The 22,292-nt window shown below is 36.6% G+C and overlaps 2 protein-coding genes and 1 pseudogene across 2 annotated transcripts; 2 read left to right on the forward strand and 1 right to left on the reverse strand.

The window, feature by feature from the left end:
• Window positions 1-6,478: 6,478 nt before the first annotated feature.
• LOC132171739 (potassium transporter 5-like) lies at window positions 6,479-11,178 on the forward strand. Its single transcript, XM_059583130.1, has 8 exons — window positions 6,479-6,663; window positions 6,944-7,169; window positions 7,783-8,031; window positions 8,158-8,211; window positions 8,699-8,959; window positions 9,048-9,215; window positions 9,650-9,904; window positions 10,083-11,178. The coding sequence occupies exons 1-8, from the start codon at window positions 6,505-6,507 to the stop codon at window positions 11,033-11,035; spliced, it is 2,325 nt and encodes a 774-aa protein (XP_059439113.1). The 5' UTR covers window positions 6,479-6,504; the 3' UTR covers window positions 11,036-11,178.
• A 2,056-nt stretch (window positions 11,179-13,234) lies between these two features.
• LOC132172354 (potassium transporter 5-like) lies at window positions 13,235-17,268 on the reverse strand. Its single transcript, XM_059583838.1, has 8 exons — window positions 17,090-17,268; window positions 16,760-16,985; window positions 16,406-16,654; window positions 15,656-15,706; window positions 15,233-15,497; window positions 14,961-15,124; window positions 14,543-14,797; window positions 13,235-14,199 (listed from the first exon to the last, which is right to left on the reverse strand). The coding sequence occupies exons 1-8, from the start codon at window positions 17,246-17,248 to the stop codon at window positions 13,235-13,237; spliced, it is 2,334 nt and encodes a 777-aa protein (XP_059439821.1). The 5' UTR covers window positions 17,249-17,268.
• Window positions 17,269-18,084: 816 nt separating this feature from the next.
• Window positions 18,085-22,292, forward strand: part of LOC132169110 (potassium transporter 5-like) — a 6,689-nt pseudogene continuing 2,481 nt past the window's right edge.

The raw sequence follows: 22,292 nt of genomic DNA on the forward strand, positions 1-22,292 counted from the left end.
GGGCATTCGAGTTTTTCATCCTTTCCCGGTCTATTTTGTGAGTGTTGTAAGGTTTTGTGTGTTTTGGTGGAGAAGGAGGAGTCTTCTTGGAGGAACTTGCTAGACGTAATATCTACCTTTTCTTTCAATGGGGTTTTGGTAGGTTGTTAGCTTACTTATTGCTATAGTAACTTAGTGCTAACACCTAGGAGTTGTAAGCTATGAACTTGTTTAGTCATTTTTTTCCATTAGACATAATCGTGTTATTTGAAGGCATCATGTTGGTTAGAGGTGTTAGAAATCCTTTTGTAACCTCAGGACTAGTTGAAGGAAGGCCCAGAAAGCATTTGAACCAAATGAGGTTTTACCTTAACCTCACTGGCTGAACGCTCGTCCCTAGGGGTCGAGCGCTAGACCAGAGTCGTTCAGGGAAAGGTCCTTTTGGTTGAGCACCCAACGACCCCTGTTTTATGTTCTAAGTTTGTCTTGGCTCGAGTTTAGAGGTAATGATAGGTCTTTTCTCAGTATTCGAAGTTATGGAGCCTCAAAGGGATTTTATGGAGAAGACTTACGACTCGGGTGAGTACAAACTCACATAGATACTTGTTGTTACTTTTCCCGCATTGCATGATTATTTAATATATATCAAACATGTATATTTTGTAACTCTCATGAAATACATTTTTAAACCACTGTAAACTGTCTTTTACGAAAACGTATGTTAATTAATAAGATAATGATGAAGCTTGTAAAACTATGCATGTAAAAGACGGATAAGATTAATTGTATCTTATGACATAGTACACCGGTACGTGTGAGATAACGGCTATGTCTTACTATACAAGTTAACTTTATGGTCAAGTATATGTGTGTGTGGGCCTTGAATTCAATGGTTTTCGTGACTGGCGCAGCCAATGCCAAAATGGTTGGTTATTACAAGACGTACATCACTAGTAGCGTGGGCCACCCGAGGTCGGACTTGGTCGGGCTGCTAGTGGTGGATGATAGCGTACAATGGTCGGGGCACCGGCATTGTATTACAGGTTCCTCGGGACAGCACCAATTCTGCTGAGAATGGGTAATATCTCGGGTAAACCATACTGTTAAACTATAACATAATTCTCATATTACAGCATATACATTATATCTATATTGCATACATGATAAACTGTCACCTCATAATTCTACATGTACTTTATAAATAACTGAGTTCACCACTTAATAACGGATAATTCATGTGCATTTATACTCACTAAGTCGTCGGATTTACTCTTGTATTATTATTATTTATTTTTTTTTTTGCATATGTACAACTACGCTATTATAGATAGTTTAGCAGATAATAGATACTACAAAGCACCCGGTTATCTTGGATAATTCGATCCAGAAAATGTTTGAGGACTTATTGCGAGCTTAGGCGGGTACTTATGGTAACTAATACTTTTAAGTTGCTGTATACTTAAGAGCTTTGATGCATGCTTGCATGTCAAGATATATCATAGATCCCTTATACGATGATATATATAGTATTTCAGCTACTGTGATGATCCTTGGTAAATGCTCTAGTTGTAATGATTAATGTTTATAGAATCTTAATGTTTCTATTGCTTAGTATCCTCTCTTTTGAGGAGTAGGAATCCATGAATCTTGTTCCGTGAGAAATAAGATTGGAAGACAAACCGTGGAGTTAATTACCAGTTAATTAATTTATGAGGCGTTACACACATGCATAATTAAAATAACAGTTTTGTCAATTTTCTTCTACATCAGCTCTCCTAATTGGAAAGAACACGTCCTCAAGTTCAAATCATCTTTTTCTCAATCTTTCGGATGTCTAATTAATTCCTTTCATCCCATACTTCTCAACATCAAAGCAAGTTGATACCGGAAGAGAAACAATTTTCAAGCCTTCATAACATGACTTTGAGTATTATATTTGAAGTTACTCGCACCAACTTGAGATAAAATATTCTAAACAAGATCTTGATTGATTGTCATAAATTCACTCTCCATAAAAATTTCCCGAAAACGATGAATTCTTTCCTGTCCGCAAAAATTCAAAAATTTCCTCTAACATGCCAAAACCAATGTCAAGATTTTGTTTTTGACTTGGACCCAGAGTCCTATTCCTACTAGGAAAAGGGCTGTTGACCAGATTCTTCTAGAAGTCTTGATTGGACTCAGATTGTGACTCCTTATCCAATTCAACTTGGAGTAGGGTTCTAATCCGGATTGCATGGGATGAGACCTAGTCCCAAAGATTCAGGGGTTGAGACCCGGTTGAACCCTTTCTGTGAATCGGGGAATGTGGATTCCCAGTACCTTCAACGATGAGACTGATACCTGATTCCCGAGACATTCCCGTCCCGAGCCTTTAACTAGTGAAGATAGACTACTTAAAGGCATTGAGTCCTAGGAAGCGTCATTTCCAGGACTTACTCTGATGAACTACTTGCCATATCTTCCTTGGACTAGCCTTGCTTGGGCTTCTATCTTCCGGGGTAGGCCCATCCCCAAGAGTCTTATTTCCATGGTTTGGAGTCTGCAGTCTTCTATGGGCCGGTTCTGGCCTTGAGGCCCATAGTTCTTTTGATGGGTAGGTTCAAGTGGGATTATTCCCAACAAATTTGAGTACCATGGAAGAAAAGGAAAGGTACAACCGAAGCCTTTATCGGAATTAAAACTTGACTTAAATCAGAACCATTGAAAAAAACTACAACATATATATTATAATGTTTTTTTAGAGCACTTAAGCCAAATCCTTTCAAGAATTGAAATTAAATGAAATTGTTTGCTGCTAGCTAACAAGCTCTTGAGTAAATTGATGTTAAACTTAACAGCAGCTCAAACACCCATGTGTAACTAATTTGTTAAAGTAGTTTATTCAGTTAGTTAGTTAAACAAGTTAGTTCAATTAGTTTGCTTGTAACTGTTTTCCTAGTAGAAAACAGAGCATATATATATAGTAATTGTGATTTTTGAGGTTAATGAGAATGATTTCAGAAATTCTTCCATATTTCATCTTCTTCATTTAAAATTTGATAAAACTTTCCGGAAAAATATATGTTGGGACCAATTTGTCGACCTGTGAATGCAAAGCAAGCCTTTTTTTTTTTTTTTTTTTTTTTGAATTGGGATTCCATTGCTAAGGGTTTAAAAAGGCCCTTTTTCTGAGAGTACAGTTTGCTGAATACAAAGAGGGAAGTCATCCCGCCATATATAGTCTTCAGTAACTGTTAGCCCCTGTTTAGCAAGCAAATGGGCTGCGTTATTTGCCAGACGCTTAGTATGTCTCACGTGCCATTCCTGGAGGGTGTTGAAATAAGCCTTTGCATCATTTACCAGGGAACCAAATCTGTTCCAACAACAATCAGTCCCCTGTAAAGCTGTAACCACTTCGAGTGAGTCTCCTTCAATGATAACTTTTGAGAACCCCATGTGCTTGCAGACTTCCGTAGTTTTCCAAGCAGCTATGGCTTCAGCAATTGCTGGATCAGTGACAAGCGGTCGCGATGCACATAATGCTGCCAAGACAGTGCCGGTGTGGTCACGTGCAATAATTCCAATTCCCATTTTCTGCCTCGTGGCGTCGATGGCAGCATCCCAATTTAGCTTCACGAAACCTTCTCGGGGCTTAGTCCATGTCGTGACTTCTGGGGCTTTCCGCATTGGCCGCTCCATATTCCTTCCCCTCTCCGCCTTGTGATAATTTTCAAGCTGGGATACGGCTGATTCTAGTATATCAGTGGGTGATGTAAATTCTCCATCGAAGACTACTCTGTTTCTCCTCAGCCACAGTCCTCTTGCCATCGTGGCCACCAATTGCAGCTCCCCTTCATCCAGTTTCCCAGCCAGAAACGTGAAGATGCTAGCAAAAGACATCTCCATGTTAGTGCATTTTTGGATTTTCCTGTTACAAGCAGCCCAGGTGTCTCTCGCCGACTCGCAATTCCATAATATGTGCTCCACTGATTCCTCCTCCAACCTGCATATAGGGCATAAAGGGTCCTCCACGACCCCTTTTTTCTGGAGGTTAAGCTTTGTAGGGAGAATATTGTTGCAGGCTTTCCAAAGAAAGACCCTTACAACGGCTGGCACCTTTACATGCCAAACCTCCTTCCAGAAATTTTTGCAACTAGCCGAGTCGGAGCTACTGCCTTTTCTCTCCTCCCAATGAGTTTGAGCCATGTGGTAAGCACTTCGGACTGTGAAAAGCCCATTTTTTGTCCCCAACCATACTAGTGTATCCGGCTGCCTTAGTGGACAGACTGGTATATTACCAATGAGGGTAGCCTCTTCTTCACTAAATAGCTCTTTGATCAGTGGGACTTTCCACCAGTTTGTGTCTTCATCAATTAATGTGCTAACCTTGGAGTTCACATCGAGGCTTCGGTTAGGAGTTTGGATGCAGTAAGATGATGGGCAGGGAATCCAGCGATCCCCCCAAATACTAATTGATTTCCCATTTCCCACTCGCCAGATCAGGCCTTCATTGAGAAGCTTCTTTGCTTGCCAGATACTGCGCCAAGCATAAGAGGGATTGCGACCCAAATTGGAGTTAAGGAAAGAGTCTTGTGGATAGTATTTTTGCTGGAATACTCTTGCCATCAAGGATTCAGGGAATTTTAACAGCCTCCATCCCTGTTTCGCTAAAAGGGCTTGATTGAAACTTTCCAAATCACGATATCCCATTCCACCTTTATCTTTTGCTCTACCCAATCTTGCAAAGCAAGCCTTTTGGTTTCTGGTGTGATACTCTCAAGGCTCTATTATGCACATTTTTTATGTCATTAATTAATTAGAAAGCTACTCCAATGCGAATAGACTAATACTTCAATAGAGAAATTGCAATAATGGATATAAATATAACATAAAATATTTCAATTATTGCGAAATCAATACAATAGCTTATGTTTGGCCGGCACATGTAATAATCCAAGACCTTGTACAGTCAGGAAAACTATAAATTAACATTAATTAATCAAATCGGCAAAATGAAACAGAGATATATCGATCGAATAATTCGACGGCTGATTCCTTATTCCTTGGACTATGATTTTCTTGACGGCAGCGACTGCGTCGGCATGCATGGAAAATGCTGAATATTTAGCACCCCACGTAAATGGCTAGCTGGGTAACAACCTGGCCTTTTGACATAAATTATAATCATCCGCCGCTAAATAAATTTTTTCAACAAATTTATTTGTGATCATAACAATGGAGCATCATGATACAAAGTTCCCGTCACCTTTGTCTTTTCCGTTGCTTTTTGTCCACTACTCATCATGAGCAAGGCAAATATCAAAGCTAGGCTCCTTAATTGTTGGTTTGGTTTAATCCAAGAGAATAACCCATTCAAAGAGAGTTGCCATGCCAGCTATTGGCGGCAAAAGAGCATGTTTAGAATTGTGTTTGAAAAATAGAGTTTTTAAGTTTATAAGCGTTTTTTTGGCAAAAGCTTAAAAATAAAGCTTTTGTCAAAAAGTGCGTTTTGATTATTTTTAGGTATTTTTAAACCCTTAAAATGCTTTCAATGTTTTTTACCAAACATGTATTTTTTTCTTTAAACTGACTTTTTGAATGTTAAATGCATTTTTAGGCCCCTCAAATACATACCCAAACAACCCTAAGAGTGCATTTTCTATTGCGATTTTGCCGGTTATTTTGAATAAGACTGACCCAACATGTCCAATATTCAACTAATCACGGAAAGTAAATTATGGAGACGATGTTGAAACTTATAACCTTTATCTCATACCATGTTAAAAATCATCATTTGTATGATCAAAAGCTTAAACTCATGATAAAAATTATGAATTTAATTATTTAATTAATATATTGTAACATTCTTTAGGGATAAAAACACCCTCAAGAATCACTTGATAATATAAAAAAATGACGCCTTTTTCAAAGGATATTCAAGAAACTTGCAAATTGTGGAAAAGTCGTACGTACTGGTAGAAACTTCAACTCCCATTGTTTAGTCGTGAGTTCACACCGTGAAGACGACCAGGCTCTAAATTCAGGAACAGGATTGCTTTGATATTGGACGGGGAAGTCCAAAGAGAAAAAGCTTTCATGTGATTCCCAAAAAGCACACACACGTCACACGTGACTATTTCTAACCCTGCACGTGATATTAGTTGGAAATATCAATGCAATTTGTAGCATGTCATGCGAATTGGAAAGCACCCAAAAGCAATCGTCCACAGACGATGAACGATGTATATATAAAAGATAAATCCAAAAAAGAAATTACTAAATAAAAAAAAAAGCAATAAAAAAATATCAATCACATAAGAGACACCAGCTAGCGTACGTGATTTGGCAAATAAATGTTGCTATATATATCCTTTTATCTTACTCCCTAAGAAAGAAAACAATAAATAAAATAAAATCTTTTGGAAACCCTTTGATTTTCCTTCATTTGCATATAAATATCCCTCGGGTCTCGGATATAAAAGCTCTATCTCTTTCTCTCTCTCGCTCTTTCTTTCCTCCTTGACTTCTGGGATTGTTATAGACATGTCTGATGATGTGGTAGAAGCCATCAGTGAAGTAAATGGAGAAGTTTCTCAAGAGCTCCAAGAGAAGAAACTTTCGTGGAAAAAGCTGCCTCGATATGACTCTTTGGACATCGAGTCCCGCCACTTTCCTGGTTCTCAAAACGGCCATGCCTCAAAGGTCTGCCACAGCAAGCTCTTCCCCACAAATTCTCTTCCTACATGAAAGCATAGTTAATATTATAATTGATTTTCCATTATTATTATTATTATTATTATTATTTAGTACTGGCCGGACTCATTAATTGTTGATCAAACTGTTTGGCACAAGTAGCAATGTTTCTTTCTTGCATGGCAAGGGAGTAATAGCTAGATACATGTATATATATTGTAGATTATTTAATTGTTGTTTGAAATTTAATTAATTTAATTTATATTAATTTATATTTTTTATTTTTTAGGGTGTAAAATGGTCAGTGATCTTGCAGCTAGCATTCCAAAGTATTGGAGTGGTGTATGGGGACATTGGTACCTCACCACTGTACGTATATTCCAGCACTTTCCCCAATGGTATCAACCACAAAGACGACATCCTGGGTGTACTTTCTTTGATCTTCTATACCCTCACGTTAATTCCTCTCCTCAAGTATATCTTGATTGTCTTGCGGGCCAATGATAATGGCGAGGGTATGATTCTTAATTTACTACTTTCAAATCTTTCTATTTTATATTTCATAAAAAATAAAAAAAAAATAAAAAAAAAAAAATTCAGAAAATGTTTTTCCCATTTTTCTATGCATGTTTGGTGTAGGCAGAAAATACAAGTGATCAGTGAAAATTGATTTTCAAGTCAACAGCAAATTTAACATTAATATTATGACTTACAATATCTCTAAAGAGGCCTAAACCATTTTCTAGAACTAATAAAATCCCTCTTGCCTTGTTGTAATTAACCTCTTCCCCCCTTCAAACTCCAAACAATTGCTTTGTTTTCTTGAGATTTTGCTGGCTTGTAAGCCTTGACTTTGTTGCCTTGTCTCCTTGCTTTTTGGCGAGGCAAGCGGCTGATGTTTGATCTTGTTTTGATTATTTAATCTATTACCATTTATCAAAAAAAAATAAAATAATAATAATAATAATTTTATATGTAAGAAAAAGGATATTTGAAATGAGGGTGAATGATTAAGAGAAGATTCAAACTTAGGACAATTAGCAGTAGTTATCCCAAAAGCTATTTAATTAAGGTGATAGAATTAATCAAATATTTCAACAACCTTAACATAAATGGAATGGATTTCAGGAGGAACTTTTGCCATATACTCTCTCATATGCCGGTATGCGAATGTGAGTTTGATCCCTAATCAACAGGCTGAGGACTGTGACGTGTCAAATTACAAGCTGGAGGTTCAAAACAATCGTTTGCGGAGGGCAACGTGGCTCAAGTCAAAGCTAGAGAAGAGCAAGTTTGCCAAGGTTCTCCTATTGTTAGTCTCAATGCTTGGAACTTCGATGGTGATTGGAGATGGTGTTCTTACACCTTGCATTTCAGGTTAATTTACACATTAATTCACCTTTCATTTCTTCTTCATTTCATGTTAATTAATTCCTTCTATCTCTTTATTTGAATCTTAAATACAATTACATTTCTTCTCTCTTCCAATGTTTGTGATGGCAGTTCTATCAGCTGTTGGAGGGATCAAGGAAAAAGCCCCATCAGCGATGACAGAAGGTACCCCCCCTCCATTCATGCATGCATGCGGGACATTATGATACACTCCTAGCTAGCTATATATATAAAACTAAAACTAAAACAAAAGACAACAACGAAAACAAAAACAAAAATTATAGAACTTATACCAATTGTCATACATATATATTTAAATACATAAATTATGTGCATGCATCTTAATCTTACGTTTACTAAAGTGGCGGAATCACCCTTTGGCTTGGGGGCTGGTCGCCTCAATATATATATATATATATATAAAAATTAACTTTTTCCTTCCAAAAAATTTTTTATTTTATTTTTTAATTTTGTTCTCCAAACTAAACGTTCTAATCCGCCCCTAGTTTACTATACATTAAATATATTTTAACTGGCCACTAGGAGCGTACAAGAGATTAAGGTTAGAATAAATTAATGGGAATTAATCTGCAGTGAATTCAATTCAAAATCTTGCATGTGGAGATTGAACAATATAAATTTGTTTATACAGACAGGATTGTTTGGATATCAGCAGCTATATTGGTGCTCCTGTTCATGGCTCAGAGATTTGGAACTGACAAAGTAGGATACAGTTTTGCCCCAATAATTTGCATTTGGTTTGCACTCATTGGTGGCATTGGCCTTTACAATTTCATCAAATTTGACCCAAATGTTTATAAAGCCATAAACCCAAAGTACATCGTAGATTACTTTCGGAGGAACAAAAAAAACGCTTGGATTTCCCTTGGTGGTGTTGTCCTCGCCATAACAGGTTGCGGCCATTTCTTCCTCTTTTCTCTTTTTCTCTTTTTCTCACTTCTTCCCCATAATAACCTGTAAAAATATATTTATGCACGCAGGGACTGAGGCATTATTTGCTGATCTTGGCCACTTCACGGTTCGGTCAATCCAGATAAGCATGTGCTGTGTGGCTTATCCGGCTCTCTTATTGGCCTACACTGGACAAGCTTCCTTCCTTCGCAACAACATGGATCTTGTCTCAGATACATTTTTCAAGTCCACGCCAGGTTACTAATACATATCATCTATTTCTTTCTATATATTAATCGTTTAATTTATATTCTAACACTCTCCTTAATATGTGATGCCAAATACGTAAAATATTTAATTAATATGGAAGTGAATGACAGAGATAGGGTACTTTCAGACTCATGACATTGGTCCCATACCATGTCAGACCACTAGTACTTATCCCAAAATCTTGAGCTTATACAAAATAGTTAATTTATTAATTTAATTTATATACTAAGACTCCTTCTCGTGTAAGCTTAAACTCTTCGTTAATAAATGAGGTCCAATATGTAGAATATTTAATTAAAATGAGGCGTTGAATTGATAGAGATCGATTGATAAGGTTCAAAGTTAAAATCTTTGCTATGATATCATGTCAAATCATAACTTATAATGCACTTGTTTAAGCGGTTATCTATGATGCATGCAGGATCTTTATTTTGGCCAATGTTTGTGGTGGCCGTATTGGCATCAATCATAGCAAGTCAAGCCATGATTTCAGGGACTTTCTCAGTAATCCAACAATCCCTCTCACTGGGGTGTTTCCCTCGGGTGAAAGTAGTGCATACATCCGCTAAGTATGAAGGACAAGTTTATGTACCCGAAGTCAATTACCTTCTTATGCTGGCTTGTGTTGCAGTCACTTTGAGTTTTAGGACAACTACTAAGATCGGCAATGCATATGGTAATCTATAATTTAAATATGAATTATGCATACACAAGTTTTGTTTAATCTAAAAAAATGCATGAATTATTATTAAGAGCTTTCTTTCCTTTCAATTCCCTTGTGTTTCCAGAGATTCAAATGCAGCATATAAAAAATATATCTTGGAAACTAATAATGAGTTGTTTATTGCATACAGGGATAGCTGTGGTTTTTGTAATGACTCTCACGTCAACCTTCCTAGTATTAGTGATGATAATGATATGGAAATCCCACATACTTCTCATTATTTCCTACATTCTCATCATCGGCAGTGTAGAGCTTCTCTATCTAAGTTCAACCCTCTACAAATTTAACCAAGGAGGATATCTTCCCCTAGCCTTTGCAGCAATCCTAATGGCTGTCATGTTTGTTTGGAACTATGTGTTTCAGAGAAAGTACTATTATGAGCTTGACCACAAGATCTCTCCAGATAAGCTCAAAGAGATAACAGCTGACACAAGCATTTGTCGAATACCTGGGCTAGCCATGTTCTACTCCGAGCTTGTTCAAGGCATCCCACCAATCTTCAAGCACTATGTGGAAAATGTGCCTGCATTGCACTCAGTCCTAGTGTTTGTCTCCATTAAATCACTCCCCATAAGCAAGGTTCCGGTGGAAGAGCGTTTCCTTTTCCGTCAAGTAGAGCCTAAAGAGCTTAATGTGTTTCGTTGTGTTGTGAGATATGGATACACAGATGTGCATAACGAGCAAGAGTCGTTTGAGAAGATATTGATTGAAAGGCTCAAGAACTTCGTTAGAGATGATTTTCTGTTTTTCCAGAGAATGTTGGATAACAATGGTGAGAAGGATAGAGAAATAGTTGATGATGGATTGGTAAATGGCCAGGAGAATGAAAATGAGGCTGTGCAAAATAAGCAAGAAGAGGCAGTTGAGAGAGAAATTGAGGCTGTGGATAAGGCATGGCACGCAGGTATTGTTCACTTATTTGGTGAGACTGAGGTGGTCGCTAGCAAAGAATCTGGTATAGGCAAAAGAATTGTTATAGATTATGCTTACAATTTCTTGAAGAGAAATTTGAGACAGAGTGACGAAGTGTTTGATATTCCACACAAGCGTTTGTTGAAAGTGGGGATGACTTATGAGCTCTAAAGCATAAAATGAACGTGGGTATGGCATTGATGAATATAGTGGAGTCAGAAAATTGTTATATTAGGGCCGTCAAGATCTCAAGAAGAACATGAACTAAGGGTGTCCTGTGTAGAAACGATCATTAGAAACAAAAAGTGTGTAAAAAAGAACGGTCCTGTTTTTTTTTTTTTTTTCTTAGCATGTTTTGCATGTGTGTCTTTATTGTATCAACATTAGTATTTGACAATTTAAAAAATGTTAGTGTTTGATGTGTAGATTCAAAGATGCTTATATAGTTATATAATGTCTTTGTCACTGTGTATTATTGTGTATGTACAACATCTAAGTGACCTTTTTTTTTTAGCATGGCTCATTGTGTTTGTTTTAAGATTTGTGTGGGAGAAAAAGAGTAAAGCCAATGAAAGCCTAGTAGCCTACCCTTTGCAACGTATCAGTCATAGTCTCATAAAATAATAATAATAATAATAACCAATATAGATTATAATTCGGGAGAACTGTCATACATTTTCATTGCTTTTTAATGTGTCAGTCATCTCAGGCCAAATGGCCACCGCCAACAGTCTTGGGGTGGTTTCGGCCACTCCCATTTTGCAAGTTAGGAGTGATTCAGCCACCTTCAAACCAATTAGGAGTGGCTTGAGCCACCTTCTTTCAATTTTTATTTTATTTTATTTATTTTTTTTAATGTTTCTAATAATTTTAGTTTTAATTTTTAATTTTTAATTAGGTATATGGACACGTGTTAGATTTTTTAGTGTGCTTACTTGGATTATGCTTACAATTTCTTAAAGAGAAATTTGAGACAGAGTGACAAAGTGTTTTATTTTCCTCGCAAACATATGCTGAAAGTGGGGATGATGTATGAGCTCTAAAGCATAAAGTGAAGGTGTTCGGGTATGGCGCTGATGAAGATGGTGGAGCCAAAAAATTATTATTGTAAGGCCGTCAAGATCTCAAGAAGAACATGAACTAAAGGGCATCCAATGTAGAAATGATCATTTGAAACAAAAAGTGTGTACAAAAAGAACGGTCCTATTTATGCTTGTATTTTCTATGTTTGTCTTTTCCTTTTTTTTTTAGCTTCTTGTGCGCGTGTCGTTATTGTATCAACATTACTATTTGACAACTTAAAAAAAAATGTTAGTGTTTGATGTGTAGCACAGAGATTCAAATATGCTTATATAGTTCTATAATGTCTTTGTCACTGTGTGCATGTTATTGTTATTTTGTATGTACTAAGTGACCTTTTAATTTTAATTTTTTAATATATATATATTTTTTTAAGCGTGTCTCATTGTGTTTGTTTGTAGATTTGTGTGGGAGAAAGAGAGTAAAGCCAATGGAAGAGCCTTAGGGGTGGTTTCAGTCACCTCCATTTACAAGTTGGGGGTGGTTCGGCCAACTCCAAACCAACCATGGAGCCACCTTTCAATTTTTTAATTTATTTTTTAAATGTTTTATTTTTTATTTTTAATTAGGTATATGAACATGTGTTGATTTTTTAAAAGTGCTGGGGTAAATTTCTGTCAATTTTTTTTTTTTTTTTTTTACAAAAGTTAGACGGATTATCATCTCCATTTTTAGCTATATAATATCGAGGTATCATGTGTGATGCAAAATAAAATCGAGGAGGAAAAAATAAAGTAATTAATACGTGAGCCTCGAGAGTATCACACGACAAGAGTAAAATGCTATACTTATTTTCATTTTTTCTTATTTAATACGCGTTTTAAATGTTTATAGACACCTAACACTATTTTGAATGGGTTAAAGGATATTTTCTCAAGACCGGTTTAGAAAAAATTTCTATTCATACGCAAAAAAGTGTGAGTATATGTAACATTACTCCACCTAAAAACCCAAAGGCTTGCCTTACAGTCACATGTCGACAAATTTGTCCTAACGTTTATTTTCCCATAAAATTTAACATCAATTTATGCAAGACTTTGTTGGCAGTGAACAATTTCAATTAATTGCAATTCTTGAAAAATTTAAACTCCAACATATATATATATATATATCCTAATCCAAAATTTTCAAAACCCGCCCATTAATACCCAAGGTTTTGGGGAGGGGGAGGAGAATTGATGCATATGTTAGAGGAAGAACTATTTGTCACGAAATATCCAACACTCTTGTAGAGATAACATAGTTGGCCACCTTAGCTTACCAATACTCCTGCAATTTGTTCATGTTCTATTATAGTTTATAAGTCATGCCTACTTTTAGCATGCGCTTGTGAGGAATATCAAAAACATTTTCAGTCTGTCTTAAATTTTTCCTCAAGAAATTGTAACCATAATTTATCAGCAATCTCTTTCCTATTCCCGCTCCTTTTCCAGCAACTACTTCATTCTCACCAATCAAATGAACAACCCCAGCTCGCCATGCTTCATCCAAAGCCTCAATCTCTCTCCCCAACTCCTCTTGCAGCTTCTCTTTATCAACATGATTTAGATCTTTGTTTTCATGGTCGTCTTGATCATTAACCAACCCAGCATCCAACTCACCATAATCATTTTCAACATTATTGGGTTTACTTTGGTTGAACCAAAAATCATCTGTAATAAACTCCTTCAATCTTTCAACCAACATTTTCTCAAGGGGTTCTTGCTCTTGAGGCCTATATGTGTACCCATATCTCACAACACATTGAAACACATTTTGGTCTTTTGGCTGCAGACGACGAAAGAGGAAACGCTCTTCCACTGGAACTTTGCTGATGGGTAGTGACTTGATTGAGACGAAGACAAGGGTTGAGTGCATTGCAGGAACATTTGCAACATAGTGCTTGAAAATGGGCGGGATGCCTTGAACAAGCTCTGAATAGAACAAGGCCAAGCCTGGGAGTCGACAAAACTTAGTATCAGCAGCATTCTCCATGAGCTTCCCCAAAGAAACTTTGTGATTCAACTCATAGAAGTATTTTCTTCGGTGGACATCATTCCAAATGTACATTGTACTCATCAATACTGCAGCAAAGGCTAGGGGAAGATATCCTCCTCGGTCAAACTTGTAGAGGACTGAGCTTAGATAGAGAAGCTCCACAGAGCCAATAACAAGAACATAGGATACTATCAAGAGTATGTGAGATTTCCATATCATGATCATGATTAGTACTAAGAAGGCCGATGTGAGAGTCATCACAAATACCACTGCTATCCCTGTATGCAAAATAACAAAAATAAAATACCATTACTCTTCTTTTCTACTCAAAATGGTTGAGGGAATGAGTAATTGCAGCTATACTAATTGGGTATAATCAAATTCTAATCCTGCCCCATTAGAGTATTAGTGAGATTCAAGACGGCTAATACTAATAGTTTTGAAGATTCTCATTTCGAGAATCAAACTCTCACCTTAATATATACTCAATCACTTTTAGAATTTCATTTAAGTAACTGAATCACCGCCACTGATGGTGGGTTTTAGGTTTAAATATTACTATTTAATAGCCAAATTCAACCAAACATGAAAGCTATGTGGGTGTAGTAGTGTATTAAATACCGTATGCATTGCCAATCTTTGCAGTGCTCCTGAATCCCAAAGTGACTCCTATGCACGCCAACATAAGAAGATAATTGACTTCTGGTATGTAAACTTGTCCTTCATACTTCGCCGATGTATGCACGATTTTAACCCGAGGAAAACACCCTAGTGAGAGGGATTGCTGAACAATAGAGAAAGTCCCTGAAATCATGGCCTGGCTAGCTACTATTGATGCCAATGTAGCTAACACAAACGTTGGCCAATACAAAGGGGCTGCATCACAAGTAGCCATCTCAATTAGTTAATATATCAGAAAGCTTATTATAGAAAACTTTAATTAATTGCAACATACTTTTGAGATAATATGTGATTTAACAGTATGACTAGTGTTCTCTGGATCGTGACAGAAAATTAATTTTCTTTTAATTTTTTTAACCTGGTATGGACTCGTAGAAAGTATCCTTGACAAGATCATTGTGGTGGCGAAGGAAGGAGGCTTGTCCAGTGTAAGCCAATATGAGAGCCGGGTATGTCACCGAGCACATACTTATTTGAATAGACCGAACTGTGAAGTGGCCAACGTCGGCAAAAAGTGCTTCGGTTCTTGCATATATATTTGAAGTTAATTAATCTTCATTAATTAATTAACAAAAATAATAATTATTATCTCATTTTATAATTAATTGGGAAGCAATAATATTTCCATATATACCTGTTATGGCAAGCACAGTGCCACCAAGGGAGATCCATGCTTCTATTTTGTTCCTTCGAAAATAGTCAACAATGTATTTTGGATTAATGGCTTTGACAACACTTGGGTCAAATTTGATGAAATTGTAAAGGCCAATGCCCCCGATGAAGGCGAACCAAACGCAGATTATTGGCGCAAAAGTGTAGCCCACTTTGTCGGTTCCAAATCTTTGAATCATAAATAGGAAGATCAAGATTGCAACTGATATCCAAACAATCATATCTGTAGAGGAAGGAAAAATAATAGCACTGCATCAACAAAAGATTAAAAGAGTAATATATATTTTATTTGAGTTTGAACCAAATTACTAAGCACTCTTAATTAATTGTCAAACTTTCTTAAAAATATAATCATGAAGAGTTGAGTAAATGTGGGGGTACCTTCTGTCATTGCAGATGTAGCTACCTTGATACCTCCCACAGCCGATAACACTGCCAATCAAATGGAAAAGAGGAAATTAAAAGTTGGAATTTCAAAGTCAAAAGTCGGACAAAATTAATGAGCAACAAAAAGACTAATAAATCGGCAAGGACAATAAAAGATGCAATAAATCGGCGACATTGGAAAGGTGTCAACCATTATGAGGCATGCCATTATTTAATTATTAAATCCACAATGCTATTTTTTTCATTTTCTTTTGTAAAGATATATTATAAACATTCCTAAAAATTCTAATTTTCTTTTTTTCTTTTTTTAAAAACAACAATTATTTAAGAAAGAAATCTCACTTAATCACTTTAAACTTTCATAATTTTTGCAATTATTTTTTTAACGCTCAAAAACTTTCAATTATTTTTTTAACTCTTTCATTAGGATTTTTTTTGTTAAATCTTAATAAAAGCTTTGAAAATTTCTAAAATACTTTTTTTTTTTATTAAAAAAGATATTTAATTACAGTAGTTTTATAAATTTTATAAGGATATAAAAGTCATTTCATCAATTAATTAGATGGTGACATTACAAAATTTTTAAAATTTAATATATTAAATGAAAAATTTTTAAAATTAAAAACGTAAAATTTCCTTGTTGTTTAACTAACATATAATATAGCAAACATAAAACGTTTAAATTAAAGGTCATTTTCAAGATACAAAGGGTAATATATATATATATATAGAAGATTAAGATACCTGACATGCAGGGAGTGAGAACGCCATCACCAATGACCATGGCAGTGCCAAGCATGGTGGCAATCAATAGGAAGAACTTGGCAAACCGGCTGCCCTCCAGCTTAGACTTCACCCTCGATGCCATCCATTGACGACTACTTGGCAACTCAAGCTGGAAATTGGAGACCTCCTGATCCTCAGCTTGCTGGCTTGGGATCAACCCAACCTTTGCATACCGGCACATCAGAGAGTACAAAGCAAACGTCCCTCCTAAACAAATTAAATTAATGTAACAAAAACATTAATTAACAAAATATAAATATATAAATAGGTAATTAATTAATAATAAAAGGGGTGTTTTATAAATATTGGTACCTTCGCCATTATCATTGGCCTGCAAGACGATGAAAACGTACTTGATGAGAGGGATTAAGGTGAGGGTGTAAAAGATCAAAGAAAGAACACCCAGAATGTCGTCGTTGTGCTTTATTCCATGGCTGAAAGTGCTCGCGTACACATACAGCGGTGATGTACCAATGTCACCGTATACAATTCCGATGCTCTGGAATGCTAAATGCAACACCACCGACCACCCCACTACCTGAAATTTATAAAGAAAAACAACCTTAAAATTTTTGTCTTTGTTTTGTCCCAAGTGTTGCCATGCCATGCAATTATAATAATAGGAAACATATATATATGTACCTTGGAGCCATGGCCATGACGACCAGGAACAGTGGAGGATTCTATGTCCAAGGAATCAAATCTTCGCAAAACATTCTTCCCGCCAAGTTCTCTGGAAACAGCTTCCACCATACTTGGTTCAGAATATGCTGCTGCTGCTGATGCTTCAGTACTAGACATTTCTGCAACCCCAGAAACTCTATTACTATTCAATTGGAGAAGAAGCACTATGTAATATTCCAATTTTAGAACGAGGATGGAGGTCAGCTTACAACAGGAGCCGACATGTTTGAACTATCGGGCTACCAAAACGCCTTTTTCAGTGCGTAAATCCCAATTATGGACGCCGATCCTTCTTGGCAAGTTGCTGTTTAGTCAGATTTTTTTTCTTTTTCTTTTTCATATTTTTTAATGGTCAAAATTTAATTTTTTTTTACGCAATTAAACATCATTTTTTTTACGCAATTAAAAGTCTTCTACAATAATTTCTTGTGCGAAACCGAGCTCGAGCTCGGTTCTTGAACGAGCCGAGCCCCTTAACTGGTACTCGGCTCGGCCGGCTCGCCAGACCTTTGCATGGCCGGCCGGGGTGGTATTCACCGTTTTCGGCTTTTTAGAGGTTCTCTGACCTGCCACCGTAGCTGTGGTGATGGTGCTAACGCACTGCACCATTTCCTGGCCCGACCCATTTCGCTTTTTCTGCAAAAATCATAAAGAAAATGAACTATAAAGTAAAACCTATACAGATTAAAAGCTCTGCTTTTATTTGCCAAACAAGCTTAAAAACAGAGTACATACAGTTGCAGCACAGTCCACATCAAGATCCACGGCAACTTCACCATCGCCATCATCATCTGCCAGCAAAAGCTGAGAGAAACTGGTTGCCCCTCTGAGATGGTCATCCCCAAATCCCTCATTCTCCGCCATCAGAAACCCTTAAATCAATCTTCCACCCATCAAAAAAAAAAAAAAAACCCAAGTGTACAAAAATCAGGACTTTAATCTCCTCTTGACCAATGGCATGCAGTGATGGTGAGCAACCGAGACAGAGAGACGGCGGGAGACGAGTGAGACAGACGATTGGCAACCGAGACAAGAGACCGGCAGCGGCGAGAGAGCAGGCGGCAGGGTCTGCAGGGATGAGCGTGAGAGACGACCGAGTGAGACAGAGACGATCGGCAACAGGGAGAGAGCAAGCGGCGGCGAGAATGATGGCTGCGTGAGTCTTGAGAGAACTGATGATTAAGTTTAGGGTTAGATGAACATGAAAGTATATACCATTTCCAAACACTCAATTTCATCAACTCAAAATTTAATGTCTGGGCAGCTAATATTTTATAAATCATTAAATTTAAAAAATTAAAGGCTACGATTTCATAAGATAAGATTTTTCTATTTTTAGTAATTGAAGCCTTTGGAGGTCTCAATCCTACTAGCCTCAGGTCCAGCTGTTTCCAAAAAGAAACACCTTTATAGTGATCAAACGGCGTCTTCTACAATGTCAAAAGTGCTGACGTCATAGTGGAAATCTGGAACGTCTTGGCCTCTTTTAGAAGATAATAATTTTGTTTAATTAATGTTGGATCAAAATATTCCACTACTTTAGAATATACTTGAAGAAAAGTGGGAATGGGCTAATTAATTGTTAAGATAAAGTGGACTTAACTCCTTCAAATTATCATGATAATTTACTCTTAAAACTAATAATTAAGAAATTACTCTTATAGAATTTTTAGTAAGACAAAAATATTCTTAAAAATTTGAAAAAAAAAAAAATTAAAAATTAAAATTTAATATTTTTATTTTTGTTTTAGTAAGGGCAATTTCTTTATTTTTTTTATTTTTTAAATTTGGAGTACATTGTCATTAATGTTTTGGTAGTTTGGAAGGTAAACTGTCGCAATTGATAATTTGAGGGATAGATTATCATTGAGGCGGTAGTTTGAGGGGGTTAAATGGACTTTACCCTAATTGTTATTTTATATTTTAATCTAATGAACTTCAACAATAATAATAGTCCTTTTTATATTGTTCATAGGGTAATGCTAGCCTGCTAGGGACCAAACATACTGGTATATATATGAATAATCTTAATTAATTAATGTGTGATTTTTTTTTAGGAGGGACATTTGCATTGTACTACAAGCTATATTCCCGATATGCGAAGGTGGGTTTGATCCCAAGTCAGCAAGCAGAGGACCAGGAGGTCTCGAATTTCCAGCTCGAGTTGCCGAATAGCTGTTCGAAGAGGGCATCACGGCTCAAGTCTAAGCTCGAAAATAGCCAGTTCACCAAGTTCTTCCTTTTGTTCGCCACCATGCTTGGTACTTCCATGGTCATTGGCGACGGCATCCTCACCCCTAGCTTGCATCTCCCGTTTGTTTGTCTTTTAACTTATACTATTCTTTATAATAATTCTAGAAAGATACATTGAGGTGAAACAGTGTGGTTCGATCTATTCGGACTCTTAAAATATGACTTAAGTTATAATTTTAAATGCCATAAAAAAGTCTTAATTTATTTCATTGAACACTAATTGATTTTCAAATGATATGGTCAAAGATAGATAAAAAAAAAAAAAAAAAAAAAAAAAAAAAGGGAGTTTGTAACTTATTTATCATTGATAATAATGTACTTAAATTTTAAGATACTTAAAATAATACTTTGTCAAAAAGAAATACTAATTAAGATAGTGGAGTTGAACAATAAATTTTTTGATTATTTTTATTGTTAAGGAATCCCATATTGATTAGATATATAATTTTTCTCCTGAGTTAGGTGCCACTTTGTCAGCATGCATCAATGACAAGATTTTTTTTTTCTTCAATCTGCAAGAGTTGCGTCTCTTACTGTTTTATTGATCTTCTCCGTTGAGTTTTGGCTTATTTAATTTCCTGTCACAATTGATGGCAGTTTTGTCAGCGGTGGGAGGGATCAAGCAAGCTACGTCTGCAATGACGGACAGTAATTCCCATCTGAAACACCAGACATTTTTTCGGGGTCCCATTTTTCTTTATTAATTTCCTAATAATGTATGCCCATTTTGACTACTAAAATGCATGGCGACAAAGTTTAAGAATAAACACTTTATTATTTTGACACATCAAACACTTTTGTACGTGGGGCAAAACAAAGTTTAAGAATAAAATTAATTAAGATGCTTTAGTGTTAATTAACAAATTATATATTCATAATACATCTTCTTTGTATACAGACATACTTCTCATTATCTCCAATGTTCTTGTCGTTGGCACTGTGGAGCTTCTGTATTTAAGCTCGGTCCTCTACAAATTCGACCAAGGAGGATATCTTCCACTAGCCTTCGCCGCAGCTGTAACGACTATTGTGTATGTTTGGAATGATGTGTACAGAAGAAAGTATTACTTCGAGCTTGATCACAAAATCTCTCCGGATAAGCTCAAGGAGGTTGTCACCGGAGCAAACTTTAGTCAAATTCCTGGTCTTACAATGTTCTATTCTGAGCTTGTTCAGGGAATCCAGCCGATTTTCAAGCGCTATGTTGAAAATGTGCCGGCATTTGCACTCGGTTCTTGTTTTTGTTTCCATCAAGTCATTGCCGATCGGCAAAGTTTCTGTGGAAGAGCGTTTCCTCATCCGTCGAGTGGAGCCTAAAGATCTCAATTTGTTTCGCTGTGTTGTGAGATATGGATACATGGATGTGCACAATGAGCAGGACCCTTTTGAGGTCTTGTTGATTGAGACATTGAAGGAGTTTATTGCATATGATTTTTGGTTTTCTCAAAGAACGCTCAACAATGATGAAAATAATGGGAACAATGGTGCGGTGGTTTATGGAGCGAATGATGAAAAGAAAAGACACAAGGGAGATTGAGGTTGTGGAAAAAGCATGTCGTGCTGGGGTTGTTCATTTGATTGGTGAGAATGAAGTGGTCGCGGGGAAAGCGGCTGGTATATATAGGAAAGAGAATTTTGATAGATTATGCTTACAATTTCTTGAGGAGAAATTTGAGACAGGCTGAGAAAGTATTTGATATTGTTAGTTCTTGTGTTGGCTTAATTCAGTTCCAAAATGCAGATGCTACTGTTCATGGCTCAAACACTGATATAGATTGCTCAGAATCCAATCTCCACCGTTCATAATTTAGATTCATGTGTTATGAACGTCCTTGCAAAATTTCAGCTCAATCGGACCACAAACGCCCATCGATCGGAGCTGTTGATGAAGACTGGACAGGCCGTGTCCGAACCGCAATTCCCCGGGTCCGGACCTCATTTCCAGAAACTAAAATCTTGCTCCGCGAAGCCGTGTCCGGACCGCCCATTAACATGTCCGGACCCCCCGTAAGTTTTAGGCCCAAAAACATGTTTTTAAGTGGGTTAGGTTTAGGGTTTTGTCGGGGGTATATATACATCATTATAGAAGAGAAATGCACGAATTTTCACCCCCAGAGAGTTCGTGTGAGGCTGTGCTTGAGTGATTATTTTGTTGTGAGCCAAATTGATTCCTCTTAAAGGATTTTTGTTAGTATTGATTGTGTGCTTAATTGAAGTCTATCGGAAGGGTCGGATAAAGGAGAATCACGTTGAAGAAGATTGTGAGCAAGGAGACAAGTTGGAGGCTTGTCGATCTTACAGAGTCAAGGTCTTGCAAAGGGTTGTAAGTGTTCCTAGTGTCTGTAATCTCTGGATAATCTTTTGATAGTGATTTCCTGGGTTTGGCTGCTCCGGAGAGGTTTTACTTTTAGAACGTTTTCTAAAAGGTTTCCTCTTCGTCACCAAAATCTTTGTGTGTGATTGTTCATATTTTGGTGAATGTTTGTTTTGATATATATCTGTTAATTCCGTATAAAATTGTAATATTTATCTGTTTAGAATTTTTCAATTGGTATCAAAGCGGGTTCACTCCGTGAAGGATTAAATTCCTGAGTGTGATCTTTGTTTCTTGTTTAAGATGTCTCAAACCCTTAACACTGTGCCTAATTTTGATGGATCAAATTATGGCTATTGGAAATCCCGTATGAGATTTTTCTTAAAATCTATAGACGTTTGGCATGTCATTGAATCTGGATTTAAAGCTCCAGATAAGCCGACGGCTGAATGGTCTAATGTTGAAAAACAAACTCGTATGGCGAATGACAAAGCTACGAATGCTCTATGCTTGGCAATTTCACAAACTGAGTTCTCCAGAATTTCAAATTGTGATAGTGCCAAGGATGCATGGGAGATCCTAGAAACTACGTAT

The sequence above is a fragment of the Corylus avellana genome, chromosome ca2 (assembly GCF_901000735.1).
Source record: "Corylus avellana chromosome ca2, CavTom2PMs-1.0".
NCBI classification, from domain to species: domain Eukaryota; kingdom Viridiplantae; phylum Streptophyta; class Magnoliopsida; order Fagales; family Betulaceae; genus Corylus; species Corylus avellana.